This window comes from Patella vulgata, chromosome 1 (genome assembly GCF_932274485.2).
Source record: "Patella vulgata chromosome 1, xgPatVulg1.2, whole genome shotgun sequence".
NCBI classification, from domain to species: Eukaryota; Metazoa; Mollusca; class Gastropoda; family Patellidae; genus Patella; species Patella vulgata.
In genome coordinates, this window is record NC_065879.2 from 24,353,945 (window position 1) to 24,376,129 (window position 22,185).

General features: G+C 33.9%; 1 protein-coding gene across 2 annotated transcripts; it reads right to left on the reverse strand.

The window, feature by feature from the left end:
• Window positions 1-1,953: 1,953 nt before the first annotated feature.
• Window positions 1,954-22,029, reverse strand: LOC126823005 (trafficking protein particle complex subunit 14). 2 transcript variants are annotated; one of them, XM_050551844.2, is made up of 12 exons: window positions 21,684-22,029; window positions 19,190-19,412; window positions 18,496-18,582; window positions 16,206-16,323; window positions 15,884-16,028; window positions 15,459-15,529; window positions 14,172-14,249; window positions 12,387-12,487; window positions 9,092-9,170; window positions 6,181-6,250; window positions 5,285-5,583; window positions 1,954-4,070 (listed from the first exon to the last, which is right to left on the reverse strand). In XM_050551844.2, exons 2-12 carry the CDS (start codon window positions 19,344-19,346, stop codon window positions 3,926-3,928), a joined length of 1,350 nt encoding a protein of 449 aa, XP_050407801.1. In that variant the 5' UTR covers window positions 19,347-19,412; window positions 21,684-22,029; the 3' UTR covers window positions 1,954-3,925. The 2 variants fall into 2 exon arrangements, 1 of the variants encoding a protein (XP_050407801.1); XR_007681072.2 differs by lacking the exon at window positions 6,181-6,250.
• Between the last annotated feature and the right edge of the window lie 156 nt (window positions 22,030-22,185).

Sequence of the window (22,185 nt, forward strand, 5' to 3'; positions counted from 1 at the left end):
TAGATATTATTTTTTTTTTTTTTGCGTGTCCTAAATCAGCCACCGTAGGTTACAATAATTAAGTGAACATGCTTTTCCTGCTTCCCTTTGGACTTTGGCTAGATAGCAGAATCATTCACATTATTATAATTTAATTACTTGTAGGCCTAGCGTACAATTGCCAGCGATTCAAATATTACATTCACATATAGGTTACCGTAGGCCCACATTTCACATTCCACATAATCATATATACTAATCTATTAGTATAGAGGGGGGGGGGGTATTTTTGTTTTTGTGTTGTGATTTTTTTATCGGAGTGGAGGTCGTTGACCTAAATGATATATCAGAAAAAAATTCCTCGTTACCTAACCAAACCCCACGGTTGAGACCAAATCCTATAATACTCGTGGTTCTAATAACCAAAATCGTACGTTATTATTATATTACTTACCATCAACACATAACATAACAGTTTATTTATAAGTTCTTGACTTTTTCCTTGACATTAAGTATAGTTTACGTATACATTGCATGTACTGTACGCATGGCATATCCTGGAATTCAAAATTTATTCGACAGCTAAACGCATATTCGAACCAAATTTAAATAACCCTTCTTACCAGGGTGTGATTTCCCGCTCTTAACACATACTCTGAACTCATTCTCCTTTTTAAAAAAACAACACGAAATCTGGAAATATTTGCAGCTACCATTGCATTCGCTACCCGCAATATTTCAAGGCACACTGTTTTATTCTAAATCTTCATTTAGAACCTAATACCGACCCACACGCTCTCTCGCGAATCCAAAAGGGCTATTTAGTTCTAAATTTACCCTCGGCATTTCCCTTTATACCCTAAACCTACACTCTTTTGTCTCCAATTACACAGGTTTATACCTTAACCCAGTGATTCTCAACCAGTGTGCCGCTAGAGATTGCCATTCGATTGAGACTTCTGGCGTGTTTCACCGAACATAACTGATTAGAAATTACAGTAAAAAAAGAAAGGATTGAATGTATACATTCATATTACATTATTATATGCCTTACAACCCGTATGTGTTAATTTCTAGGTCCCAACTATTAGCGATTTAGCTACTTTAAGGCATTGTAAAATTGTTCAAGCCGTTCCTACAAACGGACAAATGACTACCAACAAGACAATAGCATTGACTTTCTCCCTTAATTGGAAATTGTATAATCTTAGTTGCCTCTATCTATAGTATACTATATTTTATTATTTTCAGCATAAATGCGATACCATTTACAACCCCCACATCATTTGCTTTCCTAATGCATCTGAAACTGAGCCCCAAAAATGGACAGTTGGTAATGTAGCCAGTGTAATAGTGCAGTTAGTGAACATATTTAGTTGATACACTTCACCATGTAATGGATTATAAGATAAAGGAAGACGTCATGATAGATAGATCTTAGCTGACAATTCGAGTATCTGACTAGTATTCGAATATGAGGTATGCGATCGAATATACAAATACTGAAATACTTCACCAAACACTTGGAAGATATTATTTAATCTTAATGTAGATCTTCATTAGGCGAATGTCTTGACAAAGTTCGAAGATGAGCATTCTCTCTGCTTAGTAAAGCAATTTGATTGATCGTGACTTTGGAACACAATAACTTGGCTTCAAATTTAGGTAAAATGTCCATACTTAATGTAGATTATCATTAGGTGAATGTCTTGACTGGATTCCATTACAAACATTTTTGTGTCTAGGCTATGCAGAAATAAGCAATTTATTTTGTCGATGCTTTGAAACACGATAAATTTTGGTGAGAGTGATGAAACTTCAGCTTCATTACAGTTACTATTAATTGATGGTTAGCAATTTCTACTTAAGCACTTTGAATGGGATACATTAATAAAAATTATGAAATTTTATGTAAAATTAGTCAGGTAAAATATAATATACCGAATATAAAAAGATAAAAAAAAAACCCAAGACAACTGAACAACATTTTAATGAAAACAGATTTACGTGAGACTGTAAATGTATCTTTAAAAAGATAAGTAGGACAATTTAACTTTTCAACAATTATTTACTTACTTTTGAAAACAAAATAACTAAACATGGAACAGATTGATATACATTATAAATAATAATAGGCTTAGGTTATAGACCTATCACCAATATTGCACATGTGTTTGTATATAATTTATGACAATGACCCATTAACAACCATCTATTGGCTAATTCCAAAGAAAACAACATATACATCACTAATAATACAGAATTTCCTATCACTAGAATTGAAAGGAATATGTTTTTAAAAACAGCTAACAAAATACTGATAATGATGAACAAAAAGAAAACGAGATTCATTTAAAAAAGCTTGAAACATATAATAAATGTAATAAATATATTTTATAATAAAAGAAAAACTTTTAAAAAATAAAACAACATAATAGAACATCACAAAGTCTAAGACTCATACAATCACATATTTATACAGGACCTTTTCTGCCCCCATATACTGCTACCAGCAGCAAAGTTGCTACATCGATCAAAGTGGTGGTTACAAATATGCCTTATGAGGCTATTTTTTCAGTATGGGAACAACATTTGACCTGTCTTAAGTTCATCACAGACCAACTGATGACAGTTATAAAAATCCACAGTGAATAATATATCAAAACTTGTCTGATTATTCCTTGTGAAATTAGTTTGTGCTAAATAGAGATAAATTTGTATATAGTGTCAAAGATCCTATACAGATTCTCCCCTAGGGGAAAGTGGACGTAAAACGAACGAATGAACAGAGATTCTTGTATATCTTACAATTGGTGGAAAGGAAATATGACACTCGTTTTGTATTTGAAATGCATTGTTTACTGGTGGATTCATTGCTTGAACTGTACAACCGAATAACCAGACAGCTAATTACCGTATATATATATACAATAATATATATGTACACAATAAATGCTATTGTCCACTTTAAAATTTGTTGTAGCCAAAGCAGAGATAATATACAGTAGAATAAAGACTATCAAAATTACTTGAAATATTATGCACACAAAACTATACCAGCATCACAGTAAATATAAAGAAGTTGACAATACAATTTTTAAATAAGGACGAAACAAAGAAATACAACATATTAAACTCATTTTGAGATCATTAAATTATGCACTCACACTCTCTTGATCAAGACTGATAGAAAAATTACTCCAGCCTACTAGATACTTTTACATTTTAATAATAAAGATAGGGATTATGGCATAACTCATATGGTCTGCAAGGTTGACCAAGGAATCGGACAAATCAACAGTCCAGAACAACACCAATATATGACATTAACATTCTTTCATAAGTTTGAACATGAATTCTGTAATTTGGTATCAGGAAATTCTTAATTTCCATAATGTTTTCTATCACGAACAAATGAAAAATAGCTACAGTTTTGAAGGAAACGGAAAAGCTTCTAGGTGTATTGATTGAGAAAACTGCATGGTATATACCCATCTTTGTAAACCCGGTTGGTGCATAAAGGTAGGACATTAAACCCCATTTCAGTTTATTTAACCTTTTCGGAACTTTGACCTGTACAGTGACGTAGATGGATGCAGAAGTGACAACAATTTTGGTCCTCATTAAATGTTGCATTGGTATCTAAAAACTTAACTACAATATTAGAAACCATTTGATAACTTGACAAAATGCCTTTTTAAAATAAATAGCAACAGGTAAACGAAAAGACCTGTTTGAGTTATTGTGGGGAACATCTCTATACATTATAATTTAAAATCTGCAGATTCAGTCAAATTAAGCTTTTGAGTATAAAACAAAAGGAAGTCCTTCCTAAGTTCCTAAGCTGTGTTGTGAATGGGATCTTTCACAATCTCTTTTACAATAGATTTCTCTCTTGAAATAACACATCAAATCCAAAAGGTCTTGTCCATTTAAATAAAAAAAATTAAACATGATGAGGAATGTAAACTTGGAATGATTTTTTAAGAAAGTTACTCGGATTTGTGACATCTTTTTCTACTTGTGTTAATAATCTTGGTGGTGGCGGTCGGGGTGGGGGTACAGCTGATGATCTCTTTATGTTTTTAAACCTTTAAAACAAACAGATAAAAAAATACAAATATTATATTTCCTTCCTACATTGTAAATGCACATGCCTTAAAAAGAACATTACTACATACCAGTTCAGATATATTCATATTCACGTTGCAGTGTGACAGGTTATGTTAAGAGTAACTTAAGAGATAAGATTTATGACGTGGATTTCAACTATCAATAATCAAAATACATTGCTCTTAATTCAAACATTTTTGATTTTTATCTTCCAGTTTATAATGGAACAGTGAAATCTCAATCAAAAAGTAGTCAATTTGAAAATCGGAAGACAGAGAAGTAACTAGTACTCATATTAGGTTGTTACTACCTTCTTCGCTTCTGATTCTATCTGATGGATTTAAACTGTAATTTGTCTTCTATTTTAATGATAAGATTTTCACAGTCTACTTAGTTGCATGGCAAACTTCTATATTTATATCATTTACACAAATTTTAATTACATCTCTTTACTTTGGGCAAAGTTTAAGATTGTCCAAAAACACTAACATGGTTTACTGGGTACGAAGATAACTTTACACAATAACATTTTTATATCCATTTTGCCCTTTAACAAGCATTAAATGCATTATAACTCCTCCTTTGCATGTGTCATGCCGCTAAAACTCTACAGCTGGACATGTTTTTTACTACCAATAGCTTTTAATATGCAAGTTCAGTTGCTGATAACAATTTTTAATTAACTATAGTTCTCTCAACTACAAGCAAACATTATTTGAAAAATATCATATTAATCAATGGCAGGAAGCAGCAATCTCACTAGGTGATTACTAAAGTCAATGAAAGGTGGTTGTACAAACATACTAGAATATGTCACTGTGCACATCGATGAGTTCATCAGCTTGATTCATAACCTTCACATGCATTATACAATATTATCTTGTCTAATCACAGACAAGTCTGTCAAATAACAGTAGAGGAAATGTTCCTTAATAAAAATGATTTATTGTACATGGTTATGGTGTGCTATTTCATTTGCTGGATTCTGGTGCAGCATACCGGTAATGCTTGAGAAAAAAGAGGTTTGTTATGAATGGGTTTAAAGTTAACAATTCTTGAATTTCTTCTGTGTAAGGTAATTAGCAACATGGTACACACCCCTACACTGACCTATTTAAAAATAAAACAGACATAGATGGACATAGCTAAGGACTATCTTATTTCTCAAACTAGAGGACTAATATTAATTTACCTTTTCCTCCTCGCTTCATCAGAATCTGTTGATAAAGTTGGTCCCAGGTCACCAAATGAGTAGGACTTGGTGGCAAAAGATTTACGCTTCTCTTCAGCACTCTCTGATGTTGGTGTGTTGAGTGATGATGTGCTACCACTTCGATCTCTCCACAGTTCTTCTGAGGCTGCCAGTTGGTCTTCCGTGGACAGTGTAGAGGTTGTGTCTATGGACACCGGAGTACCTAGTGAGTCTTGTTTAAGGGTACTCTGTGAATCTGGTAGGGCATATCTTAGGTTTACCTTCATTAAGTCGCTAAACTGGAAAATGAAAATTGAGAAGAATATATCTTTCTGAAGAATAGAAAACTTTAGAGATTTTGCTGTAACCTAGCACTCATTATGGATAGCTAGGCATTACCTAACTCCAATGGTAAAAGATGAAAACTGGATGAAATGATAATATGTAAAACAGTCCATTATCCATCAACTGAAAGCTATTCTGAAAGACTCTAACCTGCGTCATGATATGTCCTATACCTACATGTATATGTATAGGAAGCCTTTTAAGAAAAAAACAATTAACAATAGAAACACTAATTAATTGATTAAAGATGCATTATGTAAGACCTACATCTTCCTATTGCAGGTCTTTAATTTGGCTTCAAATGTTATGTAAACTATTATTTAAACATTTATTAAAATGACAAGCCCATAATCAACTCTCTAGCCATTGGATGACTCCGATTTTAAACAGTGATCACTACAGTCAGATTTCACAATGAAGTAATTTTCAATATATTCATTTTGCATTATTTATTTCTAAACTATTATAGCAAGAACAGCCAGCTCTGTATCTAAATCTTACATAATGCATCCTTAAATGTAGAAAAGGATTCTTGAGAAAATGTAACCAACCTCAAATAATCCTGGTTCTAATATTTGGAAAGAAACAGGAACAGGTACAGATGAACCTCTAGGACATGAACTGTAAATTGTTAGTATGAATTAAATGTTAACAAATTCTAATGGAACTATTATAATTTCTTTGATAGGCTTTTAGTAATTAAACACAAGGTACAATTTTATGGATACTACACACATAGTGTGTTTACTACTATGCAACATTTCAATGAGGATACTCTTGTCTTTATCAAGCCCACTATCATCATTTGCTTGATTTTTAAGAATATCCTCGTCCAAGCATTGCATAGTTTTAAACTAAGTAATTGTGTATTCATAAAATTGTACCCTGTGTTAACTATATAATTAGTAGTAATATTAGTAATTTCATTTTAGACATCCAATTCACTTTGTACTAGTATAATATTAGTGGCAGCCCTATATTTCACACAATACAACAGTAAATAATAGTAGATTTAAGTATTAAATATATTGTCAAAACGTGACAAAATATTACAATTCCAATTCGGCTGAAAGTTACGAATCTAAATATTGAGCTATTTTTAGCTCACTGATAATTCTGTTGAAAATCAAAAAGTTGTTACATGAGGCCGTGAGAGAATATATTGACTGTTACGAGAAAAGAGAAAGTGAGAAAAAAGAAAAAGTCTGTGCATTCCCTTGTATTATTATTTTTTTCTACTTACACATTTTAAGCGATAAAAATAGTTTATTCAAGAAGCCCTATAAATAAACTAAGGTCATATCATTCTTACTTTTTGACACTTACTTCTGTCTCCACCACAGAATTTACAAATCACATGATGTAGTGAATTTTTTTTTAAATGACAACTTCCGGAAATTGTTGTTTTGGGACAACTCAAAATGTTGTGACCCTAAAATTTTTATATTGGACCATGTTTGACAGGCCTAGTGATCGACTTAAAATCCTGCATTCATTTGGGAATGGATGAATCGTGTGGAATTTTCTTTGTTGAGTTATCTTAAAGTGGTCATTTTACATATTGTTAAAGCTATGCCATCCTAAAACGTTTGTAGCTTCTTCTTTGCAGGTCTAGCATATCATTGCTAGGTGTGGTTGTGGAGGGCATTCCTCAAAGTATATGTCAGGAGTCAGAAGAAAAAAACTGAATAGAAGTCAATGCACTAGGGTGCTTCAGTAAAACAGTATTTTCCACATGATTCAACTTTTCACTGATGACTGACGATTATTTTCAATAGTTCAAATGACTGTCTATTATCAACTTTAGCACTATATTTTGTTATTTGGTCCTAGTCCCTGCAAAGAACGAGCTATAGCCTCTCAAACTTTGGTTTTCCTTAAATTCAATTTTCAGAGAGAGTTGTGTATCCTGCCAGTACCAAGGTATCAGTAGTAGTAGAAGCTTAAAACTTGGTGCGTGGGAGGAGGCTACGTGGTCCTACTATTAGCCAAAATTTTGTCTGTCCAAATCAATTATTGTCCGAATAACAGATCATCCAATTTTGGTCCAAAAATTTTGCATTTTTTGCTTATTTTTCTATGAAAAAATATTATTCCAATTTTCCAGGTCGGCATCACCTGAATCATTCTAATATTTTGTGGGGATGTATCTGGGTACTAACCCATCTCACAGAAAAAATTTGGTTAAAATCCCTGACCCAAGGGTTATCATCCCCTGCATGGTGATCTTGCAGACATGTGTTTAACCAGGATTATGTAATATTGGCAATCTGATTAAAACACAGATCCTATTTCGTTTCATTTTTATAGTTCAAAATTTCGTTTTACTTGTCTTTACTACACTAGGATCTGGAAGAGTTGTTATATTGACTTGTTTGAATAGTGTGAGGTATTAGCCAATGAAACGGTCTGTTACGGCGAGCTTTAGGTGTGTTTTGCACGGAACTGTAGGAATCCACTAGTAACACTAATGCTGATTGGTTAATCAAACGTCTGGCGTAATCGGCTAACTTGCTGCTCGTATGACCTCTGACATGACCTATCGCAACAACCGGTCAGATCATCATGTAGTGTAGGCCATCGAAAGTATAAAAAACGAAACGAAATATAGATCTGTATTTTAATCAGATTGGTAATATTGGCTAACAGTCTGACACCAACATTGTCCTTTAACTATTGCTATGCTTACTATATGACAAAGTGTGGCCCTGGGTACGTAGGGTAAACATGGAAGCAGACTTTCTATTGACTTCTTACTGTCATCTCAAGATTGTAACTCACAATGTCTCTGCTAATGCCACTCGGTTTGAATTTAACTATGGATGTCCTTTCAAATCTACTCCAGGGTACAAAGTGAATTGAGTCTTATATCATAGGTACTATATGCATCATCCAAAAAATATGTTTTTTATTCTATATTATATATTGTAATTAAAAATATATAATTAAAGGAACAACAAACCAGACAGACCATAAATATTTTAAAAGTTCTAATTAAACAAACCAAATACTAAAAGTAACAAATACAAACTTAATTGGTCATAGCATATATTACAGTTAAGAATATTTATGATTGACCATTGTTTTAAGACCCTATACTTCACTTTTATTCTGCCATGGCATGTTGCCCCTTTTGACGAACTATGGGTTGATTTGATCCCAGGATTCAAATTTCATTAACCCAATGTTTTATTAAGCAGGCTATTTGCACATTCATTTAGTAAGAATCTAAAGGCACTAAATATGATTGCACTAAATAAATCACTAAACTAATTGATTAACTTTTCACACGAATCAAAAGAGGTAATGTCCTTTCAAATAAAATATCTATCTAAATTTGTTCATACTGTTTCCTATGACAATATGCTGGGGGAGGAGTCCGATCATCAAGGATTTGTCTGCACAGTTTTAGACTAAATGAATGTTAAGCCAGTACTGTATGCAGAGCATATCATTCCTTACCCCACGTGTATATCAGGATCATGACATATGACAGCTCTATTCATCATTTCTAATCTCTGTCTATTACCATCATTATCACCTAAATATAAAAAAAATCCCTCTGTAAAATACAATCATCTTATCATCCTATTACTGTCAGAGGTCCTTGGAAAAAGATAGCCAGATAAAATTCAGTATGAAATGGTTGGTATCTGGACAATGTAGCTGATGATAGGGCAATAGTGGGATTTCACCCGTATATTCCGGACGTCATGTCTAACGCTATTTTCCAAACGTCCTAAATTGTCCAACCAGGAATATGCCCAATCGGACATCAAGACATGGTGAATAATATTCAAAATTCCAAAATTAATATAGTTTACTGAGTGTGTAACTACCATTCAACCCGATTTTGATTGGGTTTATCAAAAATTATTGTGAAAAGTGCTTATACATCAAGTATGAGAAATCTGATTGAGCCCAGTAAATAATGCAGGGTGGGTGGGGGTGAAGAGATTCTCTTTTTTTGAAGCTTTCTGATGCTATTTTCTGAAGATGGTAACCTCTAGATCTAGTGACCCATTTCTAGCCAGATTTTTACAGAAAGGATTAGATTCCTGGTAATGTCTTCCCGAAAAACCTTAAAGATACATTCTCAAGAAATTATTTTATCAGGTGGTTATTTCTCAAAAAACACCCATGGGGCAAGCCGTGGGCAAAAATGTCAGAGTATCACTACACAAGCAAACCAATGGCTTATTGTCTGCCAGCTTGACTTAGGGAGCAGTTGTTTTTTCTTGATGGAATGGTTAGGCAGTTTTGGGAACATTGAGGGTTGTAAATGTATAACTACTCTACAATTAAACAGCGGAAAAAGAAGTTGGCAGAAAATAATTCAAGAATTTACTTAGGCCTCAATATGTATGGTAAATGGACAGTAAGTAAAGACAAATACATTCTGAATAAAAAAACGTTTTATTACATACTTATACACAATTTGCGTACAAAGAGCGGCCATTTTGTCAGGCAGTTTAATTTCGATTTTCTTAAAATTCCAATTAAACCTTCATTATGGTGGAATGGTGATATATCTAAATGGTTTTTAAAATTGGAAATTTTTTTTTACCAATCAGGGGCCATAATCCAGGAAGTTATGTTTGGATATTTGTGATTATCAAAAGTAACCAAGATCTTTATGATAAAAACATATATTTAAAGTTTCATCCAAATCGGATGTGGCCTCTACAGGGCCCAACAACCTGGATATACCAAATTTTTACACTATTTGAGTACAAGGAGCGGCCATTATGTCCATCAGTTTTTGTCTGATTTTCACGAACTTCGAACTCAACCCTCATTAGTGTATAACTGATATATTCACACGTTTTTTTAAATCAGATAAAAATTATGACCTCTAGAGGGACCACAAGCTAAAAACGTGATTTTTCGTACAATCAGGGGCCATAATTCAGGAAGAAATTACGATTTGATATGCCCGAATATCGAAAGGAAACAAGATATTTCGGTTATAAACATGCATTTCAAGTTTTATCAAAATTTTAACCCCTAGAGTGTCCACCAGATAAAAATTATGACCTTTAGAGGGACCACAAGCTAAAAACGTGATTTTTCGTACAATCAGGGGCCATAATTCAGGAAGAAATTACGATTTGATATGCCCGAATATCGAAAGGAAACAAGATATTTCGGTTATAAACATGCATTTCAAGTTTCATCAAAATTTTGACCTCTAGGGTGTCCACCAGCTAAAAACGTGATTTTTCGTACAATCAGGGGCAATAATCCATGAATTTATGGTCCGATACATGCCAATATCGAAAGGAACCAAGATCTTTGGGAGATAGACCTATATTTCAAGTTTCGTCGAAATCTGATAAAAATTGTGACCTGTAGAGTGTCCACAAACAAATTGTGGATGGATGGACTTGGGCAACGATAATATACGTCCACATGAAAATGTGGGCCTATAAAAATTGGTCCTCCCTCAACCAAAAAATTAATTATAGCTTGGAGTATCTCCTTGCGAATACAAAGTTTTGAGAGGCATCTGAAGCAAATTTTGGATAGATTAATTAGTTTGAATATGTTTTTACTCCAAATATATCATCAAAACACACAGTTTGTACTTGGAAAAGCTTTTTTAAATGTTGTTGGTCATAAGTCATCCCAATTTACCTAAAGGCTTGGCAGGCTGAAGCCTAGAGCCTCAAGATCTAGGGCAGTGATTCTCAACCAGTGTGAAAAGAAAATGTGAAAAGCCACTTGATCCCAATTGAGTATTCACTAGTGTCATTTAGTTTGCGTCATTCTATGTTTACATGACGATTCTGTGTCTACGGTTGTCTGCCGTCTATGATTTGTCATGTTTTTATTTTACAAAATTCAGATATTTTTCATATATATTTAGCCAGGTGTGCCGCCATTTTTTTTATATGTTCCAAGGTGTGCCGTTGCCAAAAAAAGGTTGAGAACCACTGATTTAGGGAGTGTATAGCACAATGACTGAAACTAGATCGGTCATTTTGCACTCCGGAAAAATAATGTATTTTTCAAAACCTAATTCTCAAATATAGCTATGATCAATCTCTGCCATGTTACTATAAAATTCTACGACATGTAGATGTATAGAACCCACATAATCTTATGATTGCTATTATAGAGTTGTATACATAGAGCACCCAAGTATTGTCCATGTGTCATAAGAATTTTCTAGAACAAAGTCACTTTACCTCTTTTATGGTCACACATGGTGTAAAATAATACTAATAGGATTTTTATATTATATATTGCTGAAAACTCCAAACAATAAAGTCTGCTCAAAGCACACACAAAGTCAATTCTAAGTTACTTTAGAGTTTGTTTTTAATATTTAGAATACAGGAATGTCTTTAATTTATCGGGGTGGTTCCCCCTTGTCAGTGATGCAGGACAGAGGGCCTGACAAGGACAGCTGTCTATTCGTTCAGATGGGACGAAAAACCGAGGTCCCATGTACACATTGGCGTGTACGTAAAAGATCCCTTTGCAGTTGGAATTCAATATACAAGTAGGGTTGCTGTGGATTCTGCCGTTAACATATGACAGATGCTGCTGATGTTCCTAAGATGGTAGTAGCGTATCTTGGTTAGATGATCTGCATGACAGTTGAGTTTGGGAAGAAAACAGGCGGTTAAAAAAATATATACTGTGTTTAGCGAACTGCGGTACGGATTTAAAGTACCGTGAACTAAACTGTGGTATGTATACCACGGTATATCATGGCAGCCCTATACTAACCACTATATAATGCACTAACCTTTCTGTCTAGCTACTTCCAGTTGATGTTTTAAACTCCAGTACAGTTTCATACTTAAAAAATCCTGTAGTTTATTCACTATATTGTATGTTAGGGTGAAACTGAAAAAAAAAGACATTTCCTAAACTGATATTTATTTACAATAATCCCTTTAACAAAGGTAATATTTCCTTTTCAAACAGTCAAACTGTATCCTGATCAAAACGATTTTGACAACAGGGCAAATTAATTTTGTGGCAAATTAATTTTGTGGCACATTTGTCCCCACTGTTTATATTGTTCTTTTCTGATAAACTTTCTTCATTTCTTGTCTCATTTTAAAGTGAATGGTTTGATTTGATTTGAAACTGATGTTTAGAACCAGTACGTAAATACAGTCAAATGAACATATAAGCAACATTCTCACCAGAAGCCAAGTCATCCAACAGTAGTAAGCTTAACAGCTCAGAAAAAAAGATTGGATCATAATTAAAGACTTAAGATTTTGAAACTAAATTTTAAGCGAACAACGATATAAATCAGTAGAGTTCTTTTTATAGGATAGATAACCAATATAGATTTTAACAAGCCAAAAGTGAGGCTGACGTCTCCTGGCAAAATCCCAAAATAAATAGATGACACATATTAATTAATTACACATTTATCTATTTCAAAAGTATTGAGAAACCAAACTGATTACCTATGCTTAGTGAAACTATACACTAAGTTTCATCACTCTCCATCAGTTAGAATCAACGTTATCTTGTACCAAAGCATCGGCCAATGAAATTGCTTAGCTCTGCTTAGCTTTAGCGGGAAATATTAATCATTGAAATCAGTCAAGACATACACCTCAATTAAAAGCAGAGTTGCTATGTTCCAAAGTCTTGACCTATCAAACTGCTTATCGCTACTTAGCCTTACCATAAAATTCTCATCATCGAACATAGTGAAGGTATTGATATAATGAATCTAATGCTCTTACCCAATTAGAATCAAAGTTATTGTAATCCAAAGTCTCGACCAATCAGATTAAAGTCTCTACTTTGTCTAAGTCTAAGAAGAAAATGCTCAACATCGAACTTTGTTAAGGTATTGATGTAATGAAATTATACACAAAGTTTCACCACTATCACTCCATTAGAAACAACGTTGTCAAGCTCCAAAGTCTCAACCAAACAACGAGTTAAAAGGCTCATTATCAAACTTAGTCAAGATATTGATGTGATGAAACTATACACCAAGTTTCATCACTCTCACTTAATTAGAACCAAAGTTATCGTGTCCCAAAGCATCAACCAATCAAATTGCTTAACTCTGCATAGCCTAAGCAGAAAATGCTCATTTTCAAACTCCATCAAGACATTCACCTAATGAACGCCTACACCAAGTTTAAACATTCTACCTCAATTTGTAGGAGAGTTATTGTGTTCCAATGTCTCGACCAATCAAATTGCTTATCGTAGTTAGTCAAGGTATTGATGTAATGAAATTGTACACAAGAACTAAAGTTATCGTGTCCCAAAGAATCAACCAATCAAATTATCTCTGCTTGCCGTAAGCAGGAAATGCTCATATTCGAACTCTATCAAGGCATCCAGCTAATAAATACCTACACAAAGTTTGAATATTCAAGCTCAATTAGAAGGAAAGTTATTGTGTCCCAAAAAGTGTGACAGACAGACAGATGAACAGACTCATTTTAATAGTTCCCCACTTTCTTCAAAAGGCAGGGGACAAAAACAATAATTTTAAATTTCTGACCAAAGGGTTAAAAGTTTTAACTTAAAACATTTGTCAACAAACCTTTTGCCTACAGTAATATTCTCTGAACATCCAATAGAAATGATAAAAGGTGCATAATGCACACAAAACTTTGGTAACCTGAAAAGTAAAATGAACAATGTATATTCTCTTTTTAAAAAGTTTGAAAATTGGAATAACTCACTAAACACAAAACAGTATTTTTTCAGATGACCACAATAAGACATAAACACAAACAAGTCAACAAGTAGGCTGATGTTCCCCTCTGAAATCCTAAAATAAACAGATGACACATACTAATTAATTGCAAATTTATCTTTTTCAAAAGTATCAAGTAATCAAACTGATTATCTATCCTTGGTCTGAGCATAAAATGTTCACGATCAGACAGACAGATGGACAGACAGACAGATGGATAGACAGACAGACAGACCCATTTTAATAGTGCCTTGCTTTCTTCAGGGGAAGGCAGGGGGGAAAAAGTGGAAAAAGCACGGATTAAGATCATTGATTAAAGAATCTGCTCAAAACTCACAACTTCCAACCTTGAGAATTTTTATCAAAACTTGTATCAAAATCATGCTGTCATATTTATTAGGTAAGGTAAATGTACCAGGGCGACCTTCGGATGTAGACTATGGTCGCGACAACAGTCTGAACCAGCACCCAAACGCAAAATGGCCCTAGCCATTGACTATTTAATATGGTGGCGACCATGTCAGTTGTTCCGCCTGCTATATTTTCTCCTATTTACTCATGTATTTTTAAAAACTGATTAATTTTCCATACTGTGATCTGAAAGCAAGCTTAAAATAGGTTACAAATAGGATTTGTCAATATCAGAATATTTTTCATTGGATTTATGTCACCCAACCAAGATCATTTCACACGTACAGTTTTTTGTTGTGTGCCTATATACATGTATATTCGAATAAGAAGATCCTAATCTGTCAAATTCATCAAAAAAAGACGAAAAAAAATCAAATTTAACATCTTACTACAATGCCCATTCACTAACTTTCAGGTGTTAACATGGGCCCTACAATACCGACCAAAGTGTAAATAACGCAACGGCAATCGGCAATTTTATTATATTTTTCAGAAAATCTTCTCAAGTGTCAGTTTTTTCAGCCATCTTTGAACTATCCAGACCGTGCTTTATCGCATGGTACGGCTGGTCATGACCACTGGTTGAACTAAATGCCATTCGCATGCAGATGGTTCGACTTTAGTACGAAAATACGTGCAACCGAAGGTCATCCTGGCTATTGTAAATTGATACTTTTTAGTTTGTAATTCATTTTCATAGAACAGCTGTTTAAAACTCACCTATAAACTGTAATAACATTAGTTACAGAAGAACTGTGACGCCATTTAAGTTGAGATTTAAAATACAGCTCCTACAAAAAATGTTAACAAAATCAGTATTATTGATCAGAGTTGCTCGATTGTCAGTTCTCAAAGTTCTAACGCCATCGAATTGAAATCATTTGACATGGAAATGAGTTTTGTTACAGTTCTGGAAGTCCAAAAAACAAATATCTTGTAAAATTTGAACTATAAAAATATGAAATATCTGTCAGATTTTAATGAGCTTTGTCAATAATTTTCTAGCAGATGTGAAAAATTCCTTGGTGGTCAAAAAAGCTGCTGTACAAAATTAGTTCTCCCTTACACACAATATGAATTAACACAAAAAGCACATTTCTTTCCAATCCTACATAATATAAACATTATGGAAGCATGAGCTTTACCAATTCTGAAATTGATGAGTTGAAATTTTCTAGAGACAGATTAAAGATGAAAGACATTTCTTCTTCTGGCAATAGGGAACATGGTAGAGTTGTACTTCCTAATTTATTAAAATGAATTCTAGATGTGATATGTTCAGAACTCAAACTGAAATAAAAAAAAATTGATGAAAATAATACAACTACATTTTTTTTAAATACAAGGATTCAGCTAAACAGTTCTATACATGTATAGGTAGTGAAGACTGTTTTTATTGATCGGAAACATATCCATGTAGTTAGTCAAAGTTAATTTAATCTCAAGAGCAATATGAAATAAACCTACTTATTATTATTGCCTGTATCTAGAACATGACTTCCTGATTCTTCAACACTGTATTTACTGGACGTATTTAATATATTTAGATCTATTAACTCTACCGATTCATTACTTTTATTACAAACTGAAATTAAAAATAAACTACAATTATTTCATTTCAAATATGGAGAAAACACTTGAAGGTACAATATTCCTGACTTTCCGCCATACACCATTTAAATTTTATGGTAAAAATATGAGTTATTTATCTCAAATTACAGATATTTCTGTAGCATCTTTATCGAATGATTATTCAAATATATTAATCCTAGTGCCAGTTATGGTCCTCTATAGTTGAGATTATTTTGTAGTGATTTCATCTTTTCTGTTTTAGAATGTCACTCAACTGGTGAAGAATAACTTGTTTCTATGATTATAAATATCAAGGAGATGTCAAAATGGCAGTCTAGAATTATATGTACTATCTAAAGAACATCTTTCAGTTCATATTTTTAAAAAATCTTAAATAAGGAAACAGACCATTAGCCTTCTAGTACACTGAGCTGAGGCTTTACCAATAACAGTGAGTTGTCAGACAAGGAATATTTCCAACCAGCAGCATTTTAAAGCAGGCCCATAGCTGGCAGAGGGTGGGGGGCGAGGGGGGCAGCTGCCAACAACCAACGCGGCCATATCAGTATGGGAGCCAAGTGACATTGGTTGAACTGCCCCTTTGCCCCCCGCACCAGCTATGGGCCTATAAAGGCTAGCAAATACATTCTCCTCAACCAGTCAATATGGTTTCGGTGATAAGGGTGCTCATTATCAAACTTAGTATTGATGTGATGAAACTATACACCAAGTTTCATCACTCTCACTTAATTAGAACCAAAGTTATCGTGTCCCAAAGCATCAACCAAACAAATTGCTTATCTCTGCTTAGCGTGAGCAAAAAATGCTCATTATCAAACTTAGTAATGGTATTGATGTAATGAAACCATATACTAATTTTCATCATTCTCACTTAATTAGAACCACAGTTATCTTGTCCCAAAGCATCAACCAATCAAATTGCTTATCTATGCTTAGCCTAAGCAGAAGATGCTCATTATCAAACTTAATCAAGGTATTATGAAACTATGCACCAAGTTTCATCACCCTCACTTAATTAGAACAAGAGTTATCATGTCTCAAAGCATCAACTAATCAAATTGCTTATCCTTAGCCTAAGCAGAAAAAATGCTCTTCTTCGAACTCCATCAAGGCATTCACCAAATAAACACCCACATCTAAGTTTGAACATTCTATCTCAATTAGAAGGAGGGTAACATTATTGTGTCCAAAAAAGTTTGACGGACAGATGGACGGACCCATTTTAATTATAATAGTCCCCTGCTTTCTTCGAGGGGACATAAAAACAGTGTTACTTGATCCAAAAGTAGAAGAAAGACGGTGACTTTGTGTGCCTTGTGGTATGGATAGGATTAGAATCGGGTTCTGGAAGTCCACTTTTTTTAAAATATGGTGAACTGAAAACTAAAAGCCACCTGTGGGAGTCCTGGCCTGTCCTATTTACCTTTGAGGCTCTTGTCACCGCTCTATCTAGGTTGACTGGTATCCGATCAATAAAAACGAAACTTAAAATTTCTTGTCAAAATCCTGTACATCTGATTATTAATACATCAGTTAAACTAAAACATAGTACATGCTTTTAAAAAGTACAAAGTACAGGTCCAAGTACAGAACCTTGCGGTACCCAACAAAGCATTCTATTATCATCGGATGTTGAATCTTTAATCCTGACAGCTTGGGTGGAATTTTTTAGATATGACTTAAACCAGTTCAAACAAAACAGAACCACATAAGCCAATTTCACACCATAACGCACCAAGGAGATCCTCGGTATCAAGCGTGTTAAATGCGGCTGAGAGATCTAAGAGTACCAAGATAACACATTCTGTTGATCTATAGCCAGGTAGATATCATTAGTGATTTTGGGTAAAGCAGTTTCTGTGCTGTGGTATTGTTTGTAGGCAGATTGTAATGGATTTTCAAGGTTATTGGAATAAATATGATCAAATTCATTTAACTGATGTCGATGTTGAACACACTTCTCTAGTAGTTTTGAAATGTAAGATAGATTACCGACTGGACGGTAACATCTGGATCCATGTTTGATTTCTTTAATAATGGTTTAAAAATGGCTGTTGCTAGTTCCGGGGGAAAGTGACCAAATGAAAGAGATCAGTTAGTAATTTCAGATATAATGGGTACAAATAGATTGATGTGTTTCTTCAATAGATACAGTATTACCTACCATGAACCAAAAGAAGATGTTTTCCTCCTGCTGTTGTGACCTTTATCTTAAACAATGGTGGATTTATGACATTCAGTTCCTTGCTAACTGAAAAATAAAATAGGGAACTTCGCTTTAGAAAAGTATGACAGTGTTTTCATTGGTTAAAATCAAATCAATGAATGCATATATATATTTATATACATGTATCAATAAGTATAGCAAATGTATTCATGCATATCATTAAACACATTCCTATCTCTGACAGATAAACATTCAGTTATTTTTTTTTATGTTTAATGAACCGTTGGAACAAATGGAAAGTAATTATATTTATATTGTTGATTAAAAGATGGGGAACAATTTTAAGAGAATACAAGTGATACATTAAAGATGCATTATGTTAAAGCTAAATCTGCCTAATGCAGATCTTTTGTATCGCCTCAAATGTTATATAAATCATTAATTAAACATTAATTCACATGACAAGCCAATAATCAACTCCCTAGACCGTCAGATGGATTTGATTTTCAATGGATTTAAACACGACAATTGAGACTATTGTTCTTCAAATGGTCATAACTCTGCTCAGAATGAAGTAATTTGACTGAAATTTCCAACATATTATTCCCTTTTCAGTATCTAATTTTTAACAATTATAGCGAGAACTGTCAGCTCTTTTTCTAATATCTTTTGTGTCTTTAATTAAAAGTACCTGTTTTCTGTTGAACTGTCTTTTTCTTTAAAACTTGTAATGTTAGATTGTCCAGATGAAAATCTTTTTTGGCTATTTGATCTGGTGTTTGATCTAATGGAGATGTGCACATCCAGACTGATACATTCAAATTGACACGATTTATATAGCCATCCATTGAACTAAGACATGCTTTAACTGGTACAAGATAATTCTTGTCATCAATAAAGTAAGGTTTGAAATCCTACAAAAAATAAATAACCAGCAGTTGCCAGGCAAGATATGCCCACATTTTGCAAGAGATGGATAGAGAATAAGCTAAAAAATAAAGCGATTCTTCATACAATCAGGGGCAATAATGCAGGAAGTTATGGTCTGAAATGCGAGAATATCGCAAGAGACAGACATATTTGGGATATAAAGATATATTTTAAGTTTCATCAAAATCAGATAAACCTTGTGACTTCTAGATGGTCCACTACACAACCTTGGTATTACAAACTTTTACATTACATGTATTTGTGTACAAGGAGCGGCCATTTTGTCTGGCAGTTTGGATCATATTTGTACGAAATTCGAACTCAACCTCCATTGATGTGTATTTGTGATAAATTTAAACATTTTTAAAAATGGATACAAATTGTGACTTCTAGCGGGTCCACAAGCTAAAAATGTGATTTTTTGTACCATCAAGGACCATAATTCTGGAAGTTACAATCCGACATACGCGAACCTTTGGGTTATAAACATGTATTTCAAAGTTTCATCAAGATCAGATCAAAATTGTGACCGCTAGAGGGTCCACAACCTTGATATACCATATACCATTTTGTCTGGCAGTTTTGGTCCAATTTTCACGAAATTCAGATTCAACCATCATTTGAGTGTAAATTGGATAAAAATTGTGACCTTTAGATGGACCACAAGCTAAAAACATGATTTTTCATACGATCAGGGGCCATAATTCAGGAATTTACGATCCGATATGCGCGAATATCAACAGGAACCAAGATCTTTAGCTTATAAACATGCATTTCAAGATCTTTGGGTTATAAACATGTATTTCAAGTTTCATCAAAATCGGTTGAAAATTGTGACCTCTTAGAGTGTCCACAAGCTAAAAATGTGATTTTTCGCACAATCAGGGGGCCATAATCCATGATGTTATGGTCCGATACATGCCAATATCAAAAGGAACGGAGATCTTTGGAAGATCGACCTATATTTCAAGTTTCGTCAAAATCGGATAAAAATTGTGACCTGTAGATTGTCCACAAACAAATTGTGGATGGACGGACTGTCAGGGGCGATGGCATGATACGTCCATATGAAATGTGGGAGTATAAAATTAACCAATAATCATATGCAGTTTAATTCAGTAATTAAGCTTGTATATTTATTAAGTAAAATATTATTGAAAATAGATAATAAAAAAATTATTTATAACAAATTTATTGGTAAAAACATACAAAGTTATTAACATTATACTCAATGGGTAACCATGTAGAAATGTTTTTTTTCAATATTGCATCACCAGAGCATTGAAGTTCAGTGTAGGCCTATATATGGCCTATTGAAGTGAACTAGTGAACTATATAATAAATTATATTGTTGGCTAGCAACAACAATGCGTAAGTTATTTGATTTAACTCCATAGAAAAATGAAATGAAATGGGGTTTAACGTCCTCCTGTTTTGCTCTGATTGGGCTAGTGAAGACAGGCATACGCCATACAGTGTGCTATGACTACTATGAGGGAAATTTTGCCGGACAGCGGTGCTACGGCCAACTCTTATATCACATTCCAACTACCAATATTGGTATACGGGACCGTGGTTTTTTGTTCCATCCAAACGACTAGACAGCTGTCCTTGTCAGGCCGACCGTCCTGCACAACTGACTAGGTGAAACCATGCCGGAAAATCCTGATGAACTTTCTTGTTAACGCCTGAACAATATAAATGAACATTCTCAACTTTTCAAAGATTTCATTTTTTTTTTCTCCCAGGCTTACCTAAATTTCGTTTCATCTTATATGGCCGAGTTCTTAAATTTGTGCATTACCCTTTCAATGATGTCCGCCAATTCGGTTAGAAGACGGAGACGTATTTTTTAACAGCGTGTTGTGTCGCTCATACTGACTCTAGCCAGGTAAGCAAGGTCTTATTTTCTCCCTAAGATGTTCATTTATATTGTTCAGGCGTTCACAGGGACTGACACGTGACCGGTTAGCAGTAAAAAGTTGCCCAGTAAAATTGACTGGGAAGCGATTAGATTTTCGACAAGGATTCAATAGGACAGTCCCTGAACGTAGAGGTCGAGTGGAATGAGACCTACGTTCAGAGCTGAACTAAGTGAAAAATAGTCGGTAAGGATTCCAAAATAGCCTTAAAACAGAGGTGGAGACGCGCAGTATTTTCATATTGCAGCTATATTGGGACGGATAGGAACTGTCAGTGGCCATCCTCCGGTCAGAACGTAGGCATAATTGGAAAGGTATTGCATGTACTGGTACCTTGTTTTCTAAATTATATTCTGATGTAAGTGAATCTTCTGACAAAGTTACAGCTACTGGGCAAACGGTGAAAGTATTGGAGGATCTTACTGGGGTTTTCTTGGGGGACTTAAATTTCAGTTTTGTTGTTTCATCGATTTTTGAAAAATTGCCACTTGCGGCCACTTGGCAGATACGAGATTTCCATCGTTCTTCGGCATTCGTTTCTCTGGAAATAACCACATACAACCTAACAGTTTCACCAAGATATATAGACTTTCTCTCTGAGTAGCAATCTATATTTCCTGCGGTAGGCTTTTCATTATGTTGGAAAATAAATTTTATATTTTGCAAATCGTCTGCAATGTCCGCCATATTTCTTATTTATATACAATTTTTAGACATAGATCGACCACAAACTATTTTGCATTTTTTTATTAAGAAATAGAAATAGAACTCCAGCTAATAATCTGAATAGTAATATTTGAATGCTAACATTAAAAGAAGCAGCAAGTCAAACAAA